The following is a 16,686-nucleotide window of genomic DNA, read 5'->3' as shown; positions in this document are numbered from 1 at the left end:
AATTAAAAAAAAAGAAAAAACTGAGGATGAATGAAATCAATTAATTTATGGCTTTAAATTAATTTCAACCCTGAATTCATGTGGCTGATGTTATTTTTTACTGTGAAAACATTAAATCATTAATTTTTCCTCTTTACGGCTGGCAAATTGATTAAAGCTTTTTCATTTTAAAAACTTATTTACTTTGTTATATTTATTAAAATACAAATACACAACAATATTCAAAAACCACAAGTTATTTTATCTTTAAAATCTGATTTGCGATCAGCTGAACGTTGGTTTTGTTTTCAGCTGCGAACCGACATGTTGCTCAGACAGCAGGACGCTTCAAACTGAACACTAAAAAAATAAAGGAATAGTCTGACATTTAGATGTGTGTGTCTGTGGGCGATGTCTGGCCTTTAGTTTCCCATCATGCAGCAGTGTCTCCCAGGGGACTGTGGGTAACAGCAGTGTGTTGCTCCAGGGTTTGAAGACCCCGTCCCTCCCCCCCCACACCTCACTGCTCCACTTCCTGTTTTTAAAGGTTAAAGTCAGACTGAAACAGATTTGACAAAACTGAAACCAAAAGTGTTTTTTTTTTGTGTTAACTAAAGTTGTTTTAACATTTATGAGCCGGACTGGAAATATGACTGGTTGTGAATCTAGTTTTGGATATCGAGTCATAATCGGGCAGCAGAAACCTGTAATTTTTCTGTGATGCTTTCTGCAACTGGATGATAAGACGTCTGTGTGCATTTGAGGGGTCAATCAGAGTTCAGAGAATTTGGACGACGTGCTGTCAGATTTTTTTAATCATATTTTGGACGACATGCTATAGTATGATTTTTTTTTTTAATCATATTTTGGACGACATGCTACATAACCATCGTCCCACATCGCTCTGTTCAAAGCCACCACACTGATCTGCACCTTAAAATACTGTTTTTATGAATGGAGTGTGGTGGCTTCGAGCGGAGCGACATCACAGCTGTTTTCTGATCAAACATTGTAGGAATTCCTTCCATAATACTTTCAGACAGTATTTGAACACTTTGAACCTGTCAGTCGTCAAAAAAAAAAAAAAAAAAAAAGAAGCCTGTCACACAACTTACTAAAAGTCTATAAAGTATAAAATGGCAGCAGTCAGTTGATTATTGCCTCTTCTAATAAGCTCTTACCTGTTCAGGTATCGGTCACTTAACTTACTGAAAAAAAAAAAAGGCTTGTATGTCCGGTTGCCGTGCTGCTTCCTCTGCTTGTTGGGTGACACAATTCGGTTTTCCTTCACAACAGGAAATACATTGAAAATAAACAGCAAATAACAAGAGACAGAAGCGTTGACGGTGTTCATAAAAGGAAAATATATTTAACATATTTTATACTTTATATAGGGGTAGGAGGGGGGGGGGCAAATAATATTTTCTCAGTATTGGGAGGCACATGACCCCCCCCCCCCCCCCAAAAAAAAGGCCTTGGTTACGACCGTGATGGAAGTCGATAAAAGCGTTATTAACTCTTCTCATTTGCGTTTGACGAGGTCGTCGTCTCTGAATCGAGGTCTGAATCCGGCTCGATTGAGTCTGACAGCGCGGCCGATACTTCTCCGCCGGTAAAGTCACGTTTGCCGGTAAATTTAGCGAGCCGCAGCCCCGTCACCTGTGATTGGCTCGGTCAGACGTCACTCGGAAGACAGTCAGCCAATCGGAGGCGACGGTCATTAATCATAACGAGCCTCAGGAACGACCACTTAAAAAAAAAACACATCTCGTTCTCAGAAGAGCTTTCGAGAGGACTGAAAAACCATAAAAAATATATAAATAAAGCAGCAGAACCGTTACAACATGGAACCTTTAAATTAGACAGAAGAAAATCATAGAAAAATAATCAAATAAAAATGAAGGCAACTTTAACCCCACAATGCACTGCAGGAGGTTTTGGCTTCTGTGTTTGCAGAGTTTAACTTCATTTCTGCAGGTTACTCCTCAGCCTGAAGGCTCGGCTGCTGCTGCTGCTCCTCCTCCAACGTCGCCTCCTGTTGTTTCCCCTCTCCCTCCTCCTCCTCCTCCTCCTCCCCTCCTGCTGCTCCTCTCTCCTCCTCCTCCCCTGCTGCTCCTCTCTCCTCCTCCTCCTCCTCCCCTCCTGCTGCTCCTCTCTCCTCCTCCTCCTCCCCTGCTGCTCCTCTCTCCTCCTCCTCCTCCCCCCCTCCTGCTGCTCCTCTCTCCTCCTCTCCTGCGGAGGAGGCGTTCTCTCCGTCGTAGATGATGTCTTCAGGGTTCGGCGCCGGAGGACAGAATTCCTCCTCGGGGAGAATCTTTTGGAAAACGGTCTCGGCCTGAAGACAGAAACACAAACTGATCCAGAGTCTGTTCACAGACTTGAAGAGCTGATCTGCACTGAACATCCTCGACGAGTTTAAACGTGTGGATCAAATGAATTATGTCAACGTATTTCAATTTGTGCAAGTAAACAAAAATATAAAAGAACTTAAATAATTTGCAAAATAATTTGCGGCGCTTTAGGTGAGTTTTTAAAAAAAAAAAAAAAAAAAAAAAAATTTAATTGCAAGTTAAGGAAAAAAAAAATAAAATTTCAACAACTTCCTATGACATCACAAACATTTTAGTTCCCATCTTTCCTTTTTTTTCTTTTTTTTTTTTTTAAGTTTTTGAACTAGGTTTACAAATAATTGCGTAAATTTTGCTAACTTGCACGCTCCTGCAAATACTGCGGAGATTTGAAGTTTACGTTAATTATTGCGATCCTAAGAACCCAATTTCCGCCAAGAAGTGAAATATGATAAATGAACTTATTGGATACGTATAAAGGATCTTCAAAATAAAAACCTGATGAAAAAATATTTTGATTATTTACCGTCAGCAGTCAGGAAACAGCCACAGGTGTGTGTGTGTGTGTGTGTGTGTGTGTGTGTGTGTGTGTGTGTGTGTGTGTGTGTGTGTGTGTGTGTGTGTGTGTGTGTGCGTGTGTGTGTGCGTGTGTGTGTCTCACCTGCTTGATGGCGTGATCGTGACCCAGATCTCCCTCTGGGCCGGAGCACAAGTACACATTAGACGGGAGGTTGTGACCTTCGACCTCTACCCCTGAACCGTCGGCCATGTTGAAGTACAGACACCAGAGGACAGATGGACAGTTTTCTGCAGAGACAGACAGACAGACAGAGACATCAGTAAACCTGCTGCTTTTACAGATTTTAATTTCAGATTAAAATCTGAACATGGGTCATAATTACAGAAATGTATTCACCCTTCTAGTTGTAACAGACTGGACGTTGTTTTTGTGCAAAAACGTGTTGAATTAGTATTATTTAATTTAGTTTTAGTTTTGCAAAGATACTTAGGAAGTAGTATTTCAATTTTTTTTTTCTTTCCATGCAATTTTGCCAGCTGACCCTTCATCCGCAGACCAAACTAAAAGTTGCATGCAAAGAAATGTTCCTCGTGGTTTTATTCATAAACAGTGAAAATGTCAATATTGAATAAATAATGACATTTCTGGCGGTTCAGTTCTCTGCAATCACCGAGTTGTTCTTTTATTTTGGTGGGACAAGTGTGTGTGTGTGTGTTTTATCTGTGTTTTTAAATGTCACCACTGTAACTGATGTTTTCTTTTCAATATTTATGATGAGGAGAAATCCCCTCAGTGACCACTTCATTTTTTATCATTTACTTGTTAATTTCATCCCAATTACACACAACTCGAACGTAAAGTTATTTTACAAATACTACGTTTTTTTAAATTTTGTTGTATACTATCAGAGCGCTAATAATTATGTTATTTATTTGTATTATTTAGGTTTTGTGTGTGTGTGTGTGTGGGGGGGGGGGGGGGGGTGGCGTTGTGCTGGGCTGCATTTTATTGAGGTGTTTCTAATATTTTATTCATGTAATTTACATACAAAAGGGGCCGGGGGATATTAGAAACTTCATTTAAGAGGTTTTTACTGTTTAACAAAAAAAAAAAAGAAAAGTAAACCAAATAATTAATCACAAAATAATCTGCAATATTTAAATAATCGAAACAACAATAAGCCGCAGAATCATCAGAATCTAAAACGTTGACGGAGGACGAAGAAGCTGAAACTGCAGTTTAACAAAGTTAACAGAAACGTGACGGAGAAGCTTCCCTCCGCCTCCCTCATCACCTGTGATGAATCTCTTTGTACCTGCATCCATCCATCGTCAGTGTGAGTGTGTTCTGGTTATAATTAAAACCAGTGAAGAAGATGATGAATGAATTAAAAAGAAAAAGAAGGAGGAGGAGGAGGAGGAGGAGGAGGTCAGAGAGGAGAGAAAGTTATCAGGATGTAAAGAATGCCCGAGTGTGTTCACATGGACCCGAGAGTCCCGGTTCTGAGTCTGGTTCTGGTCCCGGTCCATACCGGGGCCATCGGGTTCACACGGCTGCGGCGCTGAAACGGTTAATGTGACGCTCCTGTAACGTGAACTGGATTTGACTGTCGCTGTAACCTGTACGCCTCAACGCTGGAGCATCTCTATCACCAGACTCCATTCAAAAATCTGCTAATTTAACATCAGTCTGCATGGAGGCAAACACTGTGTGTGTGTGTGTGTGTTACCTTGGTCATGTGACTCTGGTGTTTGGAACATCCTAGTTACCACGGGCGACAGGTCCTCGTAGGCAGAACCAACTGACTGACAGGTGAGGTGGACCAAATCTGCACAGACAAAGAAGATAAAACCACATTAAACCAAGTTTTTATCTTTCTATCTCCATCAATACACAGTAGTTAGACAATCATAATAAAAAAAAAGCAATCTGTAAATCTAATTGTATGTGTTATAATTAAAATGTTGATTGAATGTAAAATAACTTGTGTGTCAGTGAATAAATTTGTCAGCGTGCCATTTCTGCTTCACACTTTGTCATGTTGTCTTTTTTTGTGACCGATAATTTATTTTGTTATTAAAATCTTAATTTGCAACGTAACTCGTAACAACAAAAAAACAACTATGTAATGAAAGTGTAATTACCTGAAATTGTACTTAAGAATCTAGTTAAAGAGCCAAAAACTTACAGAAATACACTTAAAAAAATTAATTCATTCAATGAGACAGAAAAAGCAAACAGAAAATAGTTTCTGCCAATTTAATGAAATAATTGTCGAAAATATCGGTTTCTATGTTTTGACTAAAACCTCCCGAACAGCGTTTTCTTTTTTTTCTTCTTTTTTTTTTAATGACTTGATGTTGGATTTGAACACAGAAGAGACGACTGTGTGTCTTTGGATAGATGGTGTTTAGGTTTAAAGGCGTTCAGGCCGACTGACTCGGCAACCAATCACACCGCAGCAAGAGGACAACACAGCAGCAGCAGCAGAAGAAGATGATGATGATGATGCTGATGATTTGACAGGCGGAACACACACACACACACACACACACACACACACACACACACACACACACACACACACACACACACACTCCTGTTGTATGTGTGTGCGTTGTCGGTCATTAATCAGTGTTTCTGTTGTGGATTCATCAGTTTTCTCTTCAAGGACGCCGCAGCATTTTCAGAAGGAGACTCAAACTATCACTGATCGCACTCACGCCTTAAAAATCTGTTATATAGTTCATGAATACACTGTTAACAATGTACGTACAATCTTCCCCCCCCTCAACCCCTTCCCCCCCCAAAAAAAACAAGCACACTTCAATCCAGCAAAAAAAAAAAAAAAAAGCTGCAATGTTTTCAGTCGTGAAACAACAATGCAAAAAAACTTAATTAGATAAAAAAAAAAATGTGATATATGACGAAAATATGAAGCTGAGATTAGATACAAGATGACACGAAGGAAGAAAAAGTAAAAGGAGACGAAGGTGGAGGAATTAGATGAAGGTGGCGTTATAAAAGTGTTAAACTGGTGAAGTTACAACTAAAAACGGATTAAATGAAAAGATATTTTACTGCTGCAGAACGGTGGAACGACATTAATGAGTGACAGTCGATATCGAAAACCTTCGGGGAGGTGAACGCACATGTTCCGGGGATGCAGGTCATCGTGGACGAACACAGCTCCACCATCTTCACCGCCGGGCATCCCGCTGCTATTGGAGGAACCGTTACCATGGAGACCTGCAGAGACGCAGGGAGACAGGTGACGAAACCGAACGCTGACGGCTTCACAGACTCGCTGGGAAAAATACAGACAGCAGTATCTATTTTTTTTTTTTTTTTTATCGTACCGAATAAATACGGTGAACGCGACACGTCCGCTTATTGTTTCGTGGTAATAATAACAATATTGATAATAGTACTGTAATTATAGTTGTTGAAATGACGGTTGCTGTTATACGAGTGCAGTGAAGATACGAGTCCGACAGAGAGAATAAAGTTCCATCGAGATTTTACAAAGAGGCAAAAGTCTTTGATGGAAAACCTCCACTGAGTGTTAAAAAACAGATTAGTTTCATCTTATTACTGAACACTGCAGGCTAACACACACACACACACACACACACACACACACACACACACACACACACACACACACACACACACACACACACACACACACCCGAAGACTTATGAAACATCATAATTCTCTGACCAAACTTAATTCAATATTTCAATATTTAACTCTCACCTAATTAGTGAGGAGTGTGTGTTTTACTGTGTGTGTGTGTGTGTGTGTGTGTGTGTGTGTGTGTGTGTGTATTTCAGTGTGTGTTCAGACAGAGAGATGAATTTGGGGATTTTCTTTTTCTCCAGTAATTGACTCTGTATTTGACTTTATTTGTGTCTTTCATGACTTCCTGACTTTCATCATCTTCCTTTAACCGAACACCATATTATCATATTTATGAAGCAGAGAGCAAAAGGAAAAACCTGTAACATAGTTTATATGGATTATTGACAATGACCGGGATCAGATATACAGTGTCCAGCATTAAAGGATAAATGTGTGAATGCTGTTTATGCATTTGTTCAGTTTTCCACTGTTGTTTATCTCCTCGACACTGAATCCTGACAACGAGCTACGAGCTCCAACGGCCTTAAAAGATATACTGAAGACAAAAGTGGTGAATAGAGAACCGTACATAAACATTAAAGGACTGGTCCAATTTTCAACATATTCATTATTGTAATAACAAAAGGAAAAATAGAACATTAATCAGATGACGTGATGCGGGATTTACCTGTTGGTCTGAGTCACCGGGCAGAACAGAGGAGTCGGTGATCAGGACGGCTCGGCTGAGAAACCTGGAGACACAAGCAGATTAAATATTTCAGGCCTCATCCCAAAAAAAAAAAAAAAAAAAAAGCATCAGAAACTTACCCAAAAATATAGATTCATTTTTAACACTTGAGCAAACATTGATTTCTAGGGTATGACAAAGTGTTTCTTGGTGGTTGCTAGGGTGAAACTTATCTGTTTCTGGGTGGTTGCTAGGGTGTTAATTTTGCGTGTCTGTGAGGCGGCTGCTTTGACAGTTTCGTGCAGTAGCAGGTTGTGGTGAGTTCTGACCTGACGGGTGCCGCCACCCTCTTCCTGTCCGCCCCCACGTAGCCGTCCTCCACCACGAAATGGCTGCAGCTGATTCGCTGTCCTGTGCTGTCAATCACCGCCTTACACCTGAAACGGTGAGGGGAAGGGGTGAGGACGCCATGATGTCACTGATCAGGAAAAACACACCTGGAAAAAAAATCTCTGGAAAGGTTTTTGACAAATAAAAATGTACGATTTTAAGGGCCTTTTAATGACTTTAAGTCTTGTGTCACAAAACAAATACATCTGTGTGTTTAGAGTTTGTGGGGAGCGAAAACAACACGCATCTCCTGAAGTTTCTTAAAAGACTGATAACGATGTAAATTATAATTAAGATCTCAGCTCTTGTCATTTAAAATGTTATTTCAGTATAAAAGTGATTGATTTTTCAGCTTTACACTGCAGCCTTTTCAAGGGTGTCTCCACACAGTGAAGCGCTGCTCAAACCTATTATTGGGAATAATGATGCGCACAGAAGCTCATCCATAACCTCTGACACACACACACACACACACAACAACAACAACACACACACACACACACACACACACACACACACACACACAGTATGTATTTTGGAGGCCAGCATTACTAGAAGGTCACACACATATAACATCACAGATCATAAAAATGCACACACACACACACACACACACACACACACACACACACACACACACACACACACACACACACACACACACAGTTAGCGATCCTCGTGTGTTTCTCGCTGCCTTTTCAGCCCCGTTAGCAGTTTTTGCATCCAGATTTATTCACTATAAATCAAACAAATAGACAAAATAAAAATAAAATGCAATCTGAACTCGATCAGAATGGATGAGCAACTATTTAAATAACCATTTGTGTCATGTTGTTATGCAAAAATTGCAAACATGTTATAATTACAGTTTTTCTGCGTTTTAGTGAATATCTTTGTGTTCTGGACTTCTGGGTGGACAAAAATGGACACAGTGAAGTAATCGTAAATGTTCGATTATAGATATTAATAAAATGCTCAGCTGCAGATCAAAATCACAACAGCAGCTCCGAGAAGGAAAAGAGTCTCAAATATTCTGCATTTTAGTCTGGAGTCCGATTAGCACGAATGACCAGCATGAATCCGATTTTTAGATTCGGTGTGACTTCTTACTTCGTATCCTTTTTTCTGACGTGCATCGTGAAAACAAATTGGAAATCAGAATTGAAGATAAATGCAGAAGTTGCCTCTTTTTTTTTTTTTTTTTGGTAAATGTTTTTCCTTTTAGGCTAAAACAAAAATCCAACTCGGTGTCACCAGTTTACTCCGACTTGTGGTGAACACCTCGATCTTCCAGGTGAAAGAAGGCCACATGGAGAGATGCTAACGTCACCACGACAACACGACCTGACAGATGATGATGTGTGTGTGTGACCTTCCATATATACACGCGCGCACACACACACCTGCGCTTGTGTCAATCAATCATTTAATCGGGCAGCTGACGAAGCAGCAAATAATGATAGAGAGACACTGACAGAGAGAGAGAGAGAGAGAGAGAGAGAGAGAGAGGAGCAGAGAGGTGTGAAAAAATGGAATCATCTATCAGGGAGGAGGAGGAGGAGGAGGAGGAGGAGGACATGGGGAGGGAGCAGGAGTAGAAAAGTGAAGAATGATGAAGAGGAGGATGAGGAAAGGAAAGCAAAGGAGGAGGAGGAGGAGGGGGTGATGAGGAGAAAGAAAGGAAAGCAAAGGAGGAGGAGGAGGTGATGAGGAGAAAGAAAGGAAAGCAAAGGAGGAGGAGGAGGAGGAGGAGGACGAGGACGAGGAGGTGATGAAGAGGATCAGAGGTTAAATTATGATGTTCATTTCCTCTCCATAAATTGAATATTTTACTGATCATAAATTATCGTCCAATCACAGCTCAGAACATGAAGGTCACAAACGCACACACAAAAAATGGTGGTTGCCATGGAGGCGTGTGTGACCTATCACAGACTGAATGCCATTATTGTTATTTATTTATTTACCCTTTATTTAACCAGGTTAAACAAATAATAAAATATCAACAATAATTAAATAGTCACGTTAAAAAAAATTGTCTCATGGAAAATTAAAATCTCTTCTTAAAGAGAGACCGGAGACACTGAGGCAGCTTCGGGAAAATAAAAAAAAAACCTCAGAACAACATTCATACGTGAGGTTTGTTCACTGAAACATTTCAGACAAACACAGAAATTTAAAATAGTGAAAGATTGTTTCACCTCCTCGGACCTTAAAGATTGAGAGGCTTTTTTTCTGAGCTGAATTCTCACTCGAGCGCAAACCAGCAGAGGATTTATGAAGAAAAAAACGCAACGTCAGTTTATCTAACCTGTGATTAAAATGTAAATAAATCACATGATATCACAGTGTGAAGCAGCAGTTTGTGCTTAAAAGCATCTCTGGAAGAAAACATGAAAGTGTAATAAAAAAAAAAAAAAAAAAGAAAGAAAAGTGTTCAGCAGAAAAAACTAATTTATGAAATAAATTGAGTCGCCTACAACAAATATTAAATCTACAACAGTCGTGAACATTCACAGCTGTTTTTAACAGAAATACTTATCGCAGTCACGTTTTTCTCCAAAAGGCAACCGACCGTGACGTCACACGTTGTTTTGTGAACTTCCCCATCCGGCTATTTTTAGGCCAGAAGCGACCATATTTGCATAGAAGTAGGGAGGAGCGAGACACTAAGCCACGCCCACTTACCACGGAAACCTGACCGCACCACAGGCCTGTCAATCAAACAGACACGCCCCCAAAAACAGGTCTTTTTGAAGCTTATTTTCTAATTAATGAGGGATTATTTTCAGATGGACGTCCAGAAAACTAATAAGAAGGAGTGACTTTAGCGAATGATAATATGACTGATGGAAAAACATTTATTGACTTTGTTTGAATGGGAGGCTTTTTTGGAGCCAACCCCTAGAGGCCCCCGGTGGTATTGCAGCTTAAGACACTTCCGCATCGGTCTCACTTTCCAGACTCTGAAACTACGTCCACTTTTATATCCAGTCTGTGTTGTTGTACGAGATTCAGAAAACAAAAACAAAAAAGAGAGAGAGAGAGAGAGCAGGATTTGTACCTGTTTGTGTCCTTGTCTACCATCAAACAGTGGACCGAGTGTCTCAGACAGTATATTCCTCCGAACACGGCACACATCCTGAAACACACAAAAACAACAACAACAACAACAGGTCAGACACATGTCCAACCAATCAAGCAGGAAGGAGAACAGATTCAGACCTGATGACAGACCTGCTCTGTGTCCAAAACTACGTGCTCACTTCACTGTACTTTTTGTCTGAGGGCATATTTTCAAAATAAAAGTTTTATGAGGAAGATATAAAAGGGATAGGAAAGGGGATGTTTGAGGGCATGGTTACCTTGACTGACAGGTACCTCAGCCCATCACAGTGAGCCGCGGCTCCCTCCGCCTGCCCCCCTCCTCTCCCCCCCCACAAATTAATAACATAATGAAATTACAGCTCTCTTCATAAATCAAAAGTTCTTTCATTAAACAGACACATGCGCTGCAAGTGTGTTAAGTCTGGAGGAAAAGGTCGCCACACACACACACACACACACACACACACACACACACACACACACACACACACACACACACACACACATTTACAGCTGCGTTTTAATGGTGTCGCGTGTGTGTGTGTGCTTGTATTACTCATGTTGTGGGGACATACAATAATAATCACAAGATAAAAGGTGAGAAAATAAATGTGAGTCAACGTAACGTCCTCTGAAGTGATGGAAACACAACTGTGTGTGCGTGTGTTGACCTTTTCATGCAGCGTTAACACACATGTAATATACAGTAATCTGTCTGTCATCATGTGTTAATTACGGGGTGTGTGTGTGTGTGTGTGTGTGTGTGTGTGTGTGTTTTCTCGGCTCTTTGAAGCATCTTAAGATGTTGAGCCAAATTACGAAGCCACACACGCACGTCTCTGATTAAAACAAAAACAAAGCATTTACTATGGAGTGGAAGGAAAATTACACAAATACACACAAACATCAGGAGTGTGTGTGTGCGTGTGTGTGTGTGTGTCAGTGCAGTGTCTGTCTTAGTGATGTCACATGACCTTTGACCCCCCTCCCTGCAGTGCCCTGTCAGACGTCTCCAGTTTGCTACCAATTTATGAGCTACAAATACGAGAAACTTAGAAGTTTTAAAGAATTTGAGTATTTCCCAACCCAACGTCTATTAATATCACAGCTGACTCGGTTCATGTGGGCATTAAAGTAATAATACACTGGAAGCAAACCGGTGATGACGTCAGAGAGCAGGTGTGTCCCGGACTGCCCGTCCAGGGCAGCTAATATCGGTTTATTTTCAGTGAGACATTTTGTGCGACTTCCTGTATTCCTCGAACGCTGAGAGTGCACATAAACAGGTGTTATCCTTTAAGAGCTTCTGATCAACAACGTGAAGCTCAGGAAGTATTCAGCTTCAGAGAGCTGAATCACAAATCAGCCAATAATATTCTGCTTGAATATCAAAAACAGATCTAAAAGGTTTCAGAGAATTTGCAACTCTCAAACATTAAAAATTATTTCCACAGCACGTTATATATACAGAAACTTAATTTTTTTTTTTTTTTTTTTTTTTGGTAAAGCTGACTGTTAACATAAATTACAACCATTTAATCCTCTCTGTTTGACAGCAGCGTGTGTGTGTGTGTGTGTGTGTGTGTGTCTAAGCAGTAATATCCGCCGAGGATCATATAATATGTAAATGAGCCGAGCCCTGGGCGACACCCTCCTTATTAATATTCATGCTCCGCTCTAATGAGACAGCAGCGTCTCCGTGGCGACCGGCTAATCTGTCTCTGGAGAGATTAAAGTTTGTGAGGTACCCCGCCAGTACTGCCAGTACACTCTGTTGGAGTACCGACAACATGCTGGTACACCGGAGGCCGAGGTAATACTGCAGTAATACTCCCAGGAGTACTCATCAATGTGGTATCCTCTCACCTGTGACTTGAGTAGTGGACAGACAGACGGGTTCTCACCTGCAGAAACACTGGGGAATCTCTCCCAGGCCGTAGACAGGAAAAAGGAACGGAGTGTTGCCGTAGCGACCCAGGCAGCGCAGGAAGTGCCGCGTGGAGGCCAGCCCCACCTCTGTGGGCGTGTCGTCCGTTACCATGGCAATCGAGTGAAGCAGGAAGTGCTGCAGGTTGTCGCCGAGCTGCTGGTCACGCAGGAACTCCACGTACGGTCGGCCGTTGTAGGCTGAAAAAAAAAGAAAGGCGAGGCGCAAAACTTCATTACCCACAATGCACTGATGATGTCGTCGGGCAGGCAGGTGGAGTCTCGACGGTGTTTCTTAATCTCAATCCACCAACTGGGTGACCAAGACTCTCTCTCACCTTGCTGCTCCTCCGTCTCCTCCACACAGGAAGTCAGGAAACGCATCAACTTCCTCTTTTCTACCACAGACAGCTGACGACTCGCGAACACGTCAGCTCTACTGCAGGGCACCTGAGAGACAGACAGGTACAGAGAGACAGACAGGTAAACACATCAGCTGTACTGCAGCGCAGCTGAGAGACAGACAGTCACCTGAGACACAGACAGGTACAGAGAGACAGACAGTCACCCGAGAGACAGACAGGTACAGAGAGACAGACAGTCACCCGAGAGACAGACAGTCACCTGAGAGACAGACAGGTACAGAGAGACAGACAGTCACCCGAGAGACAGACAGTCACCTGAGAGACAGACAGTCACCTGAGAGACAGACAGTCACCCGAGAGACAGACAGGTACAGAGAGACAGACAGTCACCCGAGAGACAGACAGTCACCTGAGAGACAGACAGGTACAGAGAGACAGACAGTCACCCGAGAGACAGACAGTCACCTGAGAGACAGACAGTCACTCGAGAGACAGACGGGTGTAAATAGGAGGACGAGCATAACCAGAGAAGTTGAACTCACCTGTTCCACGTTGCCGTGGCGATAGGTGAGTATCCTGGTGACGTTCTTGAACTCCGCGTAGCGACTGACATTTGATTTAATCAACAAATCGACCAATGAGCCGCGAGAATACATGAGCTGGAGGAAGAAGGACAAAAAAACGTCAGTCAGCTGCTGAAACAAAATCTACATTACGTCAGATTTTTCTCACACTTTCATGAATTTCATACTTCTGTTTAATTGTGTCATAAACATGACGTCACATCATATTTTATGTTACAATACGTCATTAAACTGTCTCACCTTGGAGACCAGGTCGATGTTGAACCTTCGTCCTTCCTTCACCAGCTGAGCGTAGCTGATCTTCTTCCTGGTTGGCTCCGATTGGCTTGGGGTCGCAGAGGGGTGTGGCTGGTCTGCCTCTGGCTCCTCCCCCTCTGTCTGGGCTGCCTATGAATGGACAAAACATGAAGTGATAGTGATCGGTTTGTGTGTTTTGATCTGAGGCCTGTTCTTCCTCACCTGTTCTTCATCTCTTCCCTCTGCTTTCTCATTCACTTCTTCTTCCTTTGAACCTATAAAAAAAACAAAAAAAAAAACAAAAAAAAACTGATTACTCACATTTAACTAAATCAATGTGTTGATTAGATTTATGCGAGTCACTCAGGAATCCATACTTTTAATAATTTAATATGAATATTTCATTGCTCGCAAACCTGCAGATTCTGTGTCCAACGTTTCTTTGTCGCCATCTTCATCGGGTGATCCCGCTTTTTCTTCTTCTGTGGTGTTTGGAGGATCAGCGACCTCCTCTTTCTCGTCTTCCTCACTGAGAAGAAATATCAATAACGTAATCAATAAACTAGTAAACAGCCAGATTAAAGAGGTAAAAACACAGATTATAAAGGTAAACATCAATACAAACAGTTGCAGAGATACTAAAGCAGACTGAGGTTTATCAGAGGGGCGGAGTTTACCTGGTGTAGCAGAACACCTGCAAGTTGCTGATGGAGGCGGGGTCTGAGCTGGACAGGTAGATCAGCTCCTCCCCTTCTTCCAACAAGCTCGACCAATCCTGGACTTCCTCTGGCTGAGACTCCTCCTACCGACACACGCGCGTAAACACACCGGTAGCTGTCACCGATTGTCGACATATATGGCAAAACGCTCTGATCAATAACCCGATCGATAATCGATGTACTCACATGTTGCTGCTGTATCCAGGTGAGCAGACCGTTGAAGGTGAAGCTGGCCCAGTTCGCTGCGTAATAACTCCTCCTGAAAACACACACAGGAAGCTGTCACTTTATCTTTTAGACCAACCTTTCAAAATAAAAGCCTGCTGCCACTGAAGAAACAGTCACTTTAGTATCGATGTTTACATTTTATATATATATATATATGTATATATACATATATATATATATATATATATATATATATATATATATATACATATATATATATATATATATACATATATATATATATATATATTATAAACGTATTATAAACATTTTATATATATATATATGTATATATACATATATATATATTATAAACGTGTTTATTTTTTTGTATGGTGCATTTTTGGTGTAGTTTATGATAAAATGTTACACAATTACATAAATACTGATAATCAGTATTATTTATTGATTAATTGGTACCGACCTGTCGAGGTGAAGAACTCTCTGTCCGACTCTGGAACAAGCTGCCGCCACCACTGACTCGGCAAGACCTAAACGCACCATCAATAATCGGGATTCAATAACGGTGACACAAGAGAGAGAAAAGGAAACAAGGAGACGGATATAATACAGCTGCTGTCTGTCTCTCTATCGCCGTCGGCGACGTCACTCGCTGAAGGATTCAATCTCAGCCTGCTGTCAGCTGAGACAAGGACGAACTGATTTACGGGCGACATGACACAAACACACTTTTAACGCTTATATACACACTAAAAACACACACACACACACACACACACACACTGAGGACAATTCTCAGCTGTTATATTCATCAATTTATACACTGAAATCATTGCTTTGAAGGAAAAGTTCATAAAATTGAGACAACAGTAAATTATATTTTGAAGATGATGATGATGATGATGCTTCATTGGTCTCTGAATGGTTGCTTTTAGGGTGTGTGTGTGTGTGTGTGTGTGTGTGTCTATGTGAGTGTGTGTCTATGTGTGTGTGTGTTTGTGTGTGTCTATGTGTGTGTGTTTATGTGTGTGTGTGTCTATGACTATGTGTGTGTGACTATGTGTGTGTGTGTATGTGTGTGTGTGTCTATGTGTGTGTGTGTGTGTGTGTCTATGTGTGTATGTGTGTGCGTGTGTCCATGTGTGTGTGTGTGTGTATGTGTATGTGTGTCTATGTGTGTGTGTGTGTATGTGTGTGTGTATAGTGACAGTACAGGTTTGGTTATTGATTGATTGATTGATTGACAGTTCCTTAACATGAACGATAGACCAGAGTTGAGGATCTCATGTGTAAACACACTCCTTTTCCTCAACGTTAATGTGGTCGGTGTTACATTAAACACTTTACGTGGCACCATCTGGGAACATCTGCACACAAGACAGCTGATTCATTCCTGCAGAGAAACACAGTTTAAAGCTAACGTCACGTGACGTACTAACCGGCTAACGGAGCCGGTGTTACCGGAGCGCTGTCAGCTCTGCTGCTCACGTGAACTAAACGATGACAATGACAGCATCTGTGTCACTTCTTCGACATTTGCGGAAGCTAACGCGGCAACCTGGCCGCCAGCCGCTAGCCGCTGTCGTTTAAAATGCATCGGCCGTTAGCCGTTTGCTAACGCCCGTGCTAAACCCGGCCGGAGCCAAATCGGTTCGGACCGTTTTAAAAACGGAATTTCTGGATGTTTTGCACCGAGACGGAGTCAGAGTGAACGCGGACACATTGACATTAATGAATTGGATCAAAACACGCCACGTAGCCCAGGTGTTTCTGTACCTGTGCCCAGAATGACGACGTCAAATTCAGACGGCAGATCCTCAGCGGCCATGTTGTTAGCAGAGAAACACAAAGTCACGTGACAGGGAGAGTCTCCGCCCCTCGCCCCGCCCCGCCCCCCTCCTCTCTATCAATTAATATTAATATAGCTTACACATACAGGCTAGATATGAATTATATAGTTTATTCATCCATGTGGTTGTATTCTTCTGTTTTGAGAGTATTTTTATTT

The 16,686-nt window shown here is 41.6% G+C and overlaps 1 protein-coding gene across 1 annotated transcript; it reads right to left on the bottom strand.

The window, feature by feature from the left end:
* Positions 1-1,319: 1,319 nt before the first annotated feature.
* On the bottom strand, positions 1,320-16,523 carry chm (CHM Rab escort protein). The gene is made up of 17 exons (XM_069174829.1): positions 16,455-16,523; positions 15,142-15,208; positions 14,676-14,748; positions 14,448-14,572; positions 14,187-14,299; positions 13,993-14,045; positions 13,774-13,920; positions 13,492-13,608; positions 12,923-13,034; positions 12,563-12,785; positions 10,615-10,692; positions 7,490-7,597; positions 7,161-7,224; positions 6,000-6,096; positions 4,577-4,675; positions 2,989-3,134; positions 1,320-2,314 (listed from the first exon to the last, which is right to left on the bottom strand). Exons 1-17 carry the CDS (start codon positions 16,504-16,506, stop codon positions 1,958-1,960), a joined length of 2,031 nt encoding a protein of 676 aa, XP_069030930.1. The 5' UTR covers positions 16,507-16,523; the 3' UTR covers positions 1,320-1,957.
* Positions 16,524-16,686: the final 163 nt, after the last annotated feature.

The sequence above is a fragment of the Embiotoca jacksoni genome, unplaced genomic scaffold (assembly GCF_022577435.1).
Source record: "Embiotoca jacksoni isolate LCO1_2020_lvr unplaced genomic scaffold, fEmbJac1.0.p SCAF_62, whole genome shotgun sequence".
In the NCBI taxonomy this organism is placed as follows: Eukaryota; Metazoa; Chordata; class Actinopteri; family Embiotocidae; genus Embiotoca; species Embiotoca jacksoni.
The sequence above is the reverse complement of the archived record's forward strand: the minus strand, read 5'-3'. Positions and strand labels throughout refer to the sequence as shown.

Bases quoted from the DNA above. Each gene is read 5' to 3' on its own strand.
- chm (XM_069174829.1), bottom strand. From the start codon at position 16,506: ATGGCCGCTGAGGATCTGCCGTCTGAATTTGACGTCGTCATTCTGGGC. The intron at 14,749-15,141 runs GTCGGTACCAAT...GTGTGTTTTCAG, and splicing joins AGAGTTCTTCACCTCGACAG to GAGGAGTTATTACGCAGCGA. The intron at 12,786-12,922 runs GTGAGAGAGAGT...TTTTTTTTTCAG, and splicing joins GGAGACGGAGGAGCAGCAAG to CCTACAACGGCCGACCGTAC.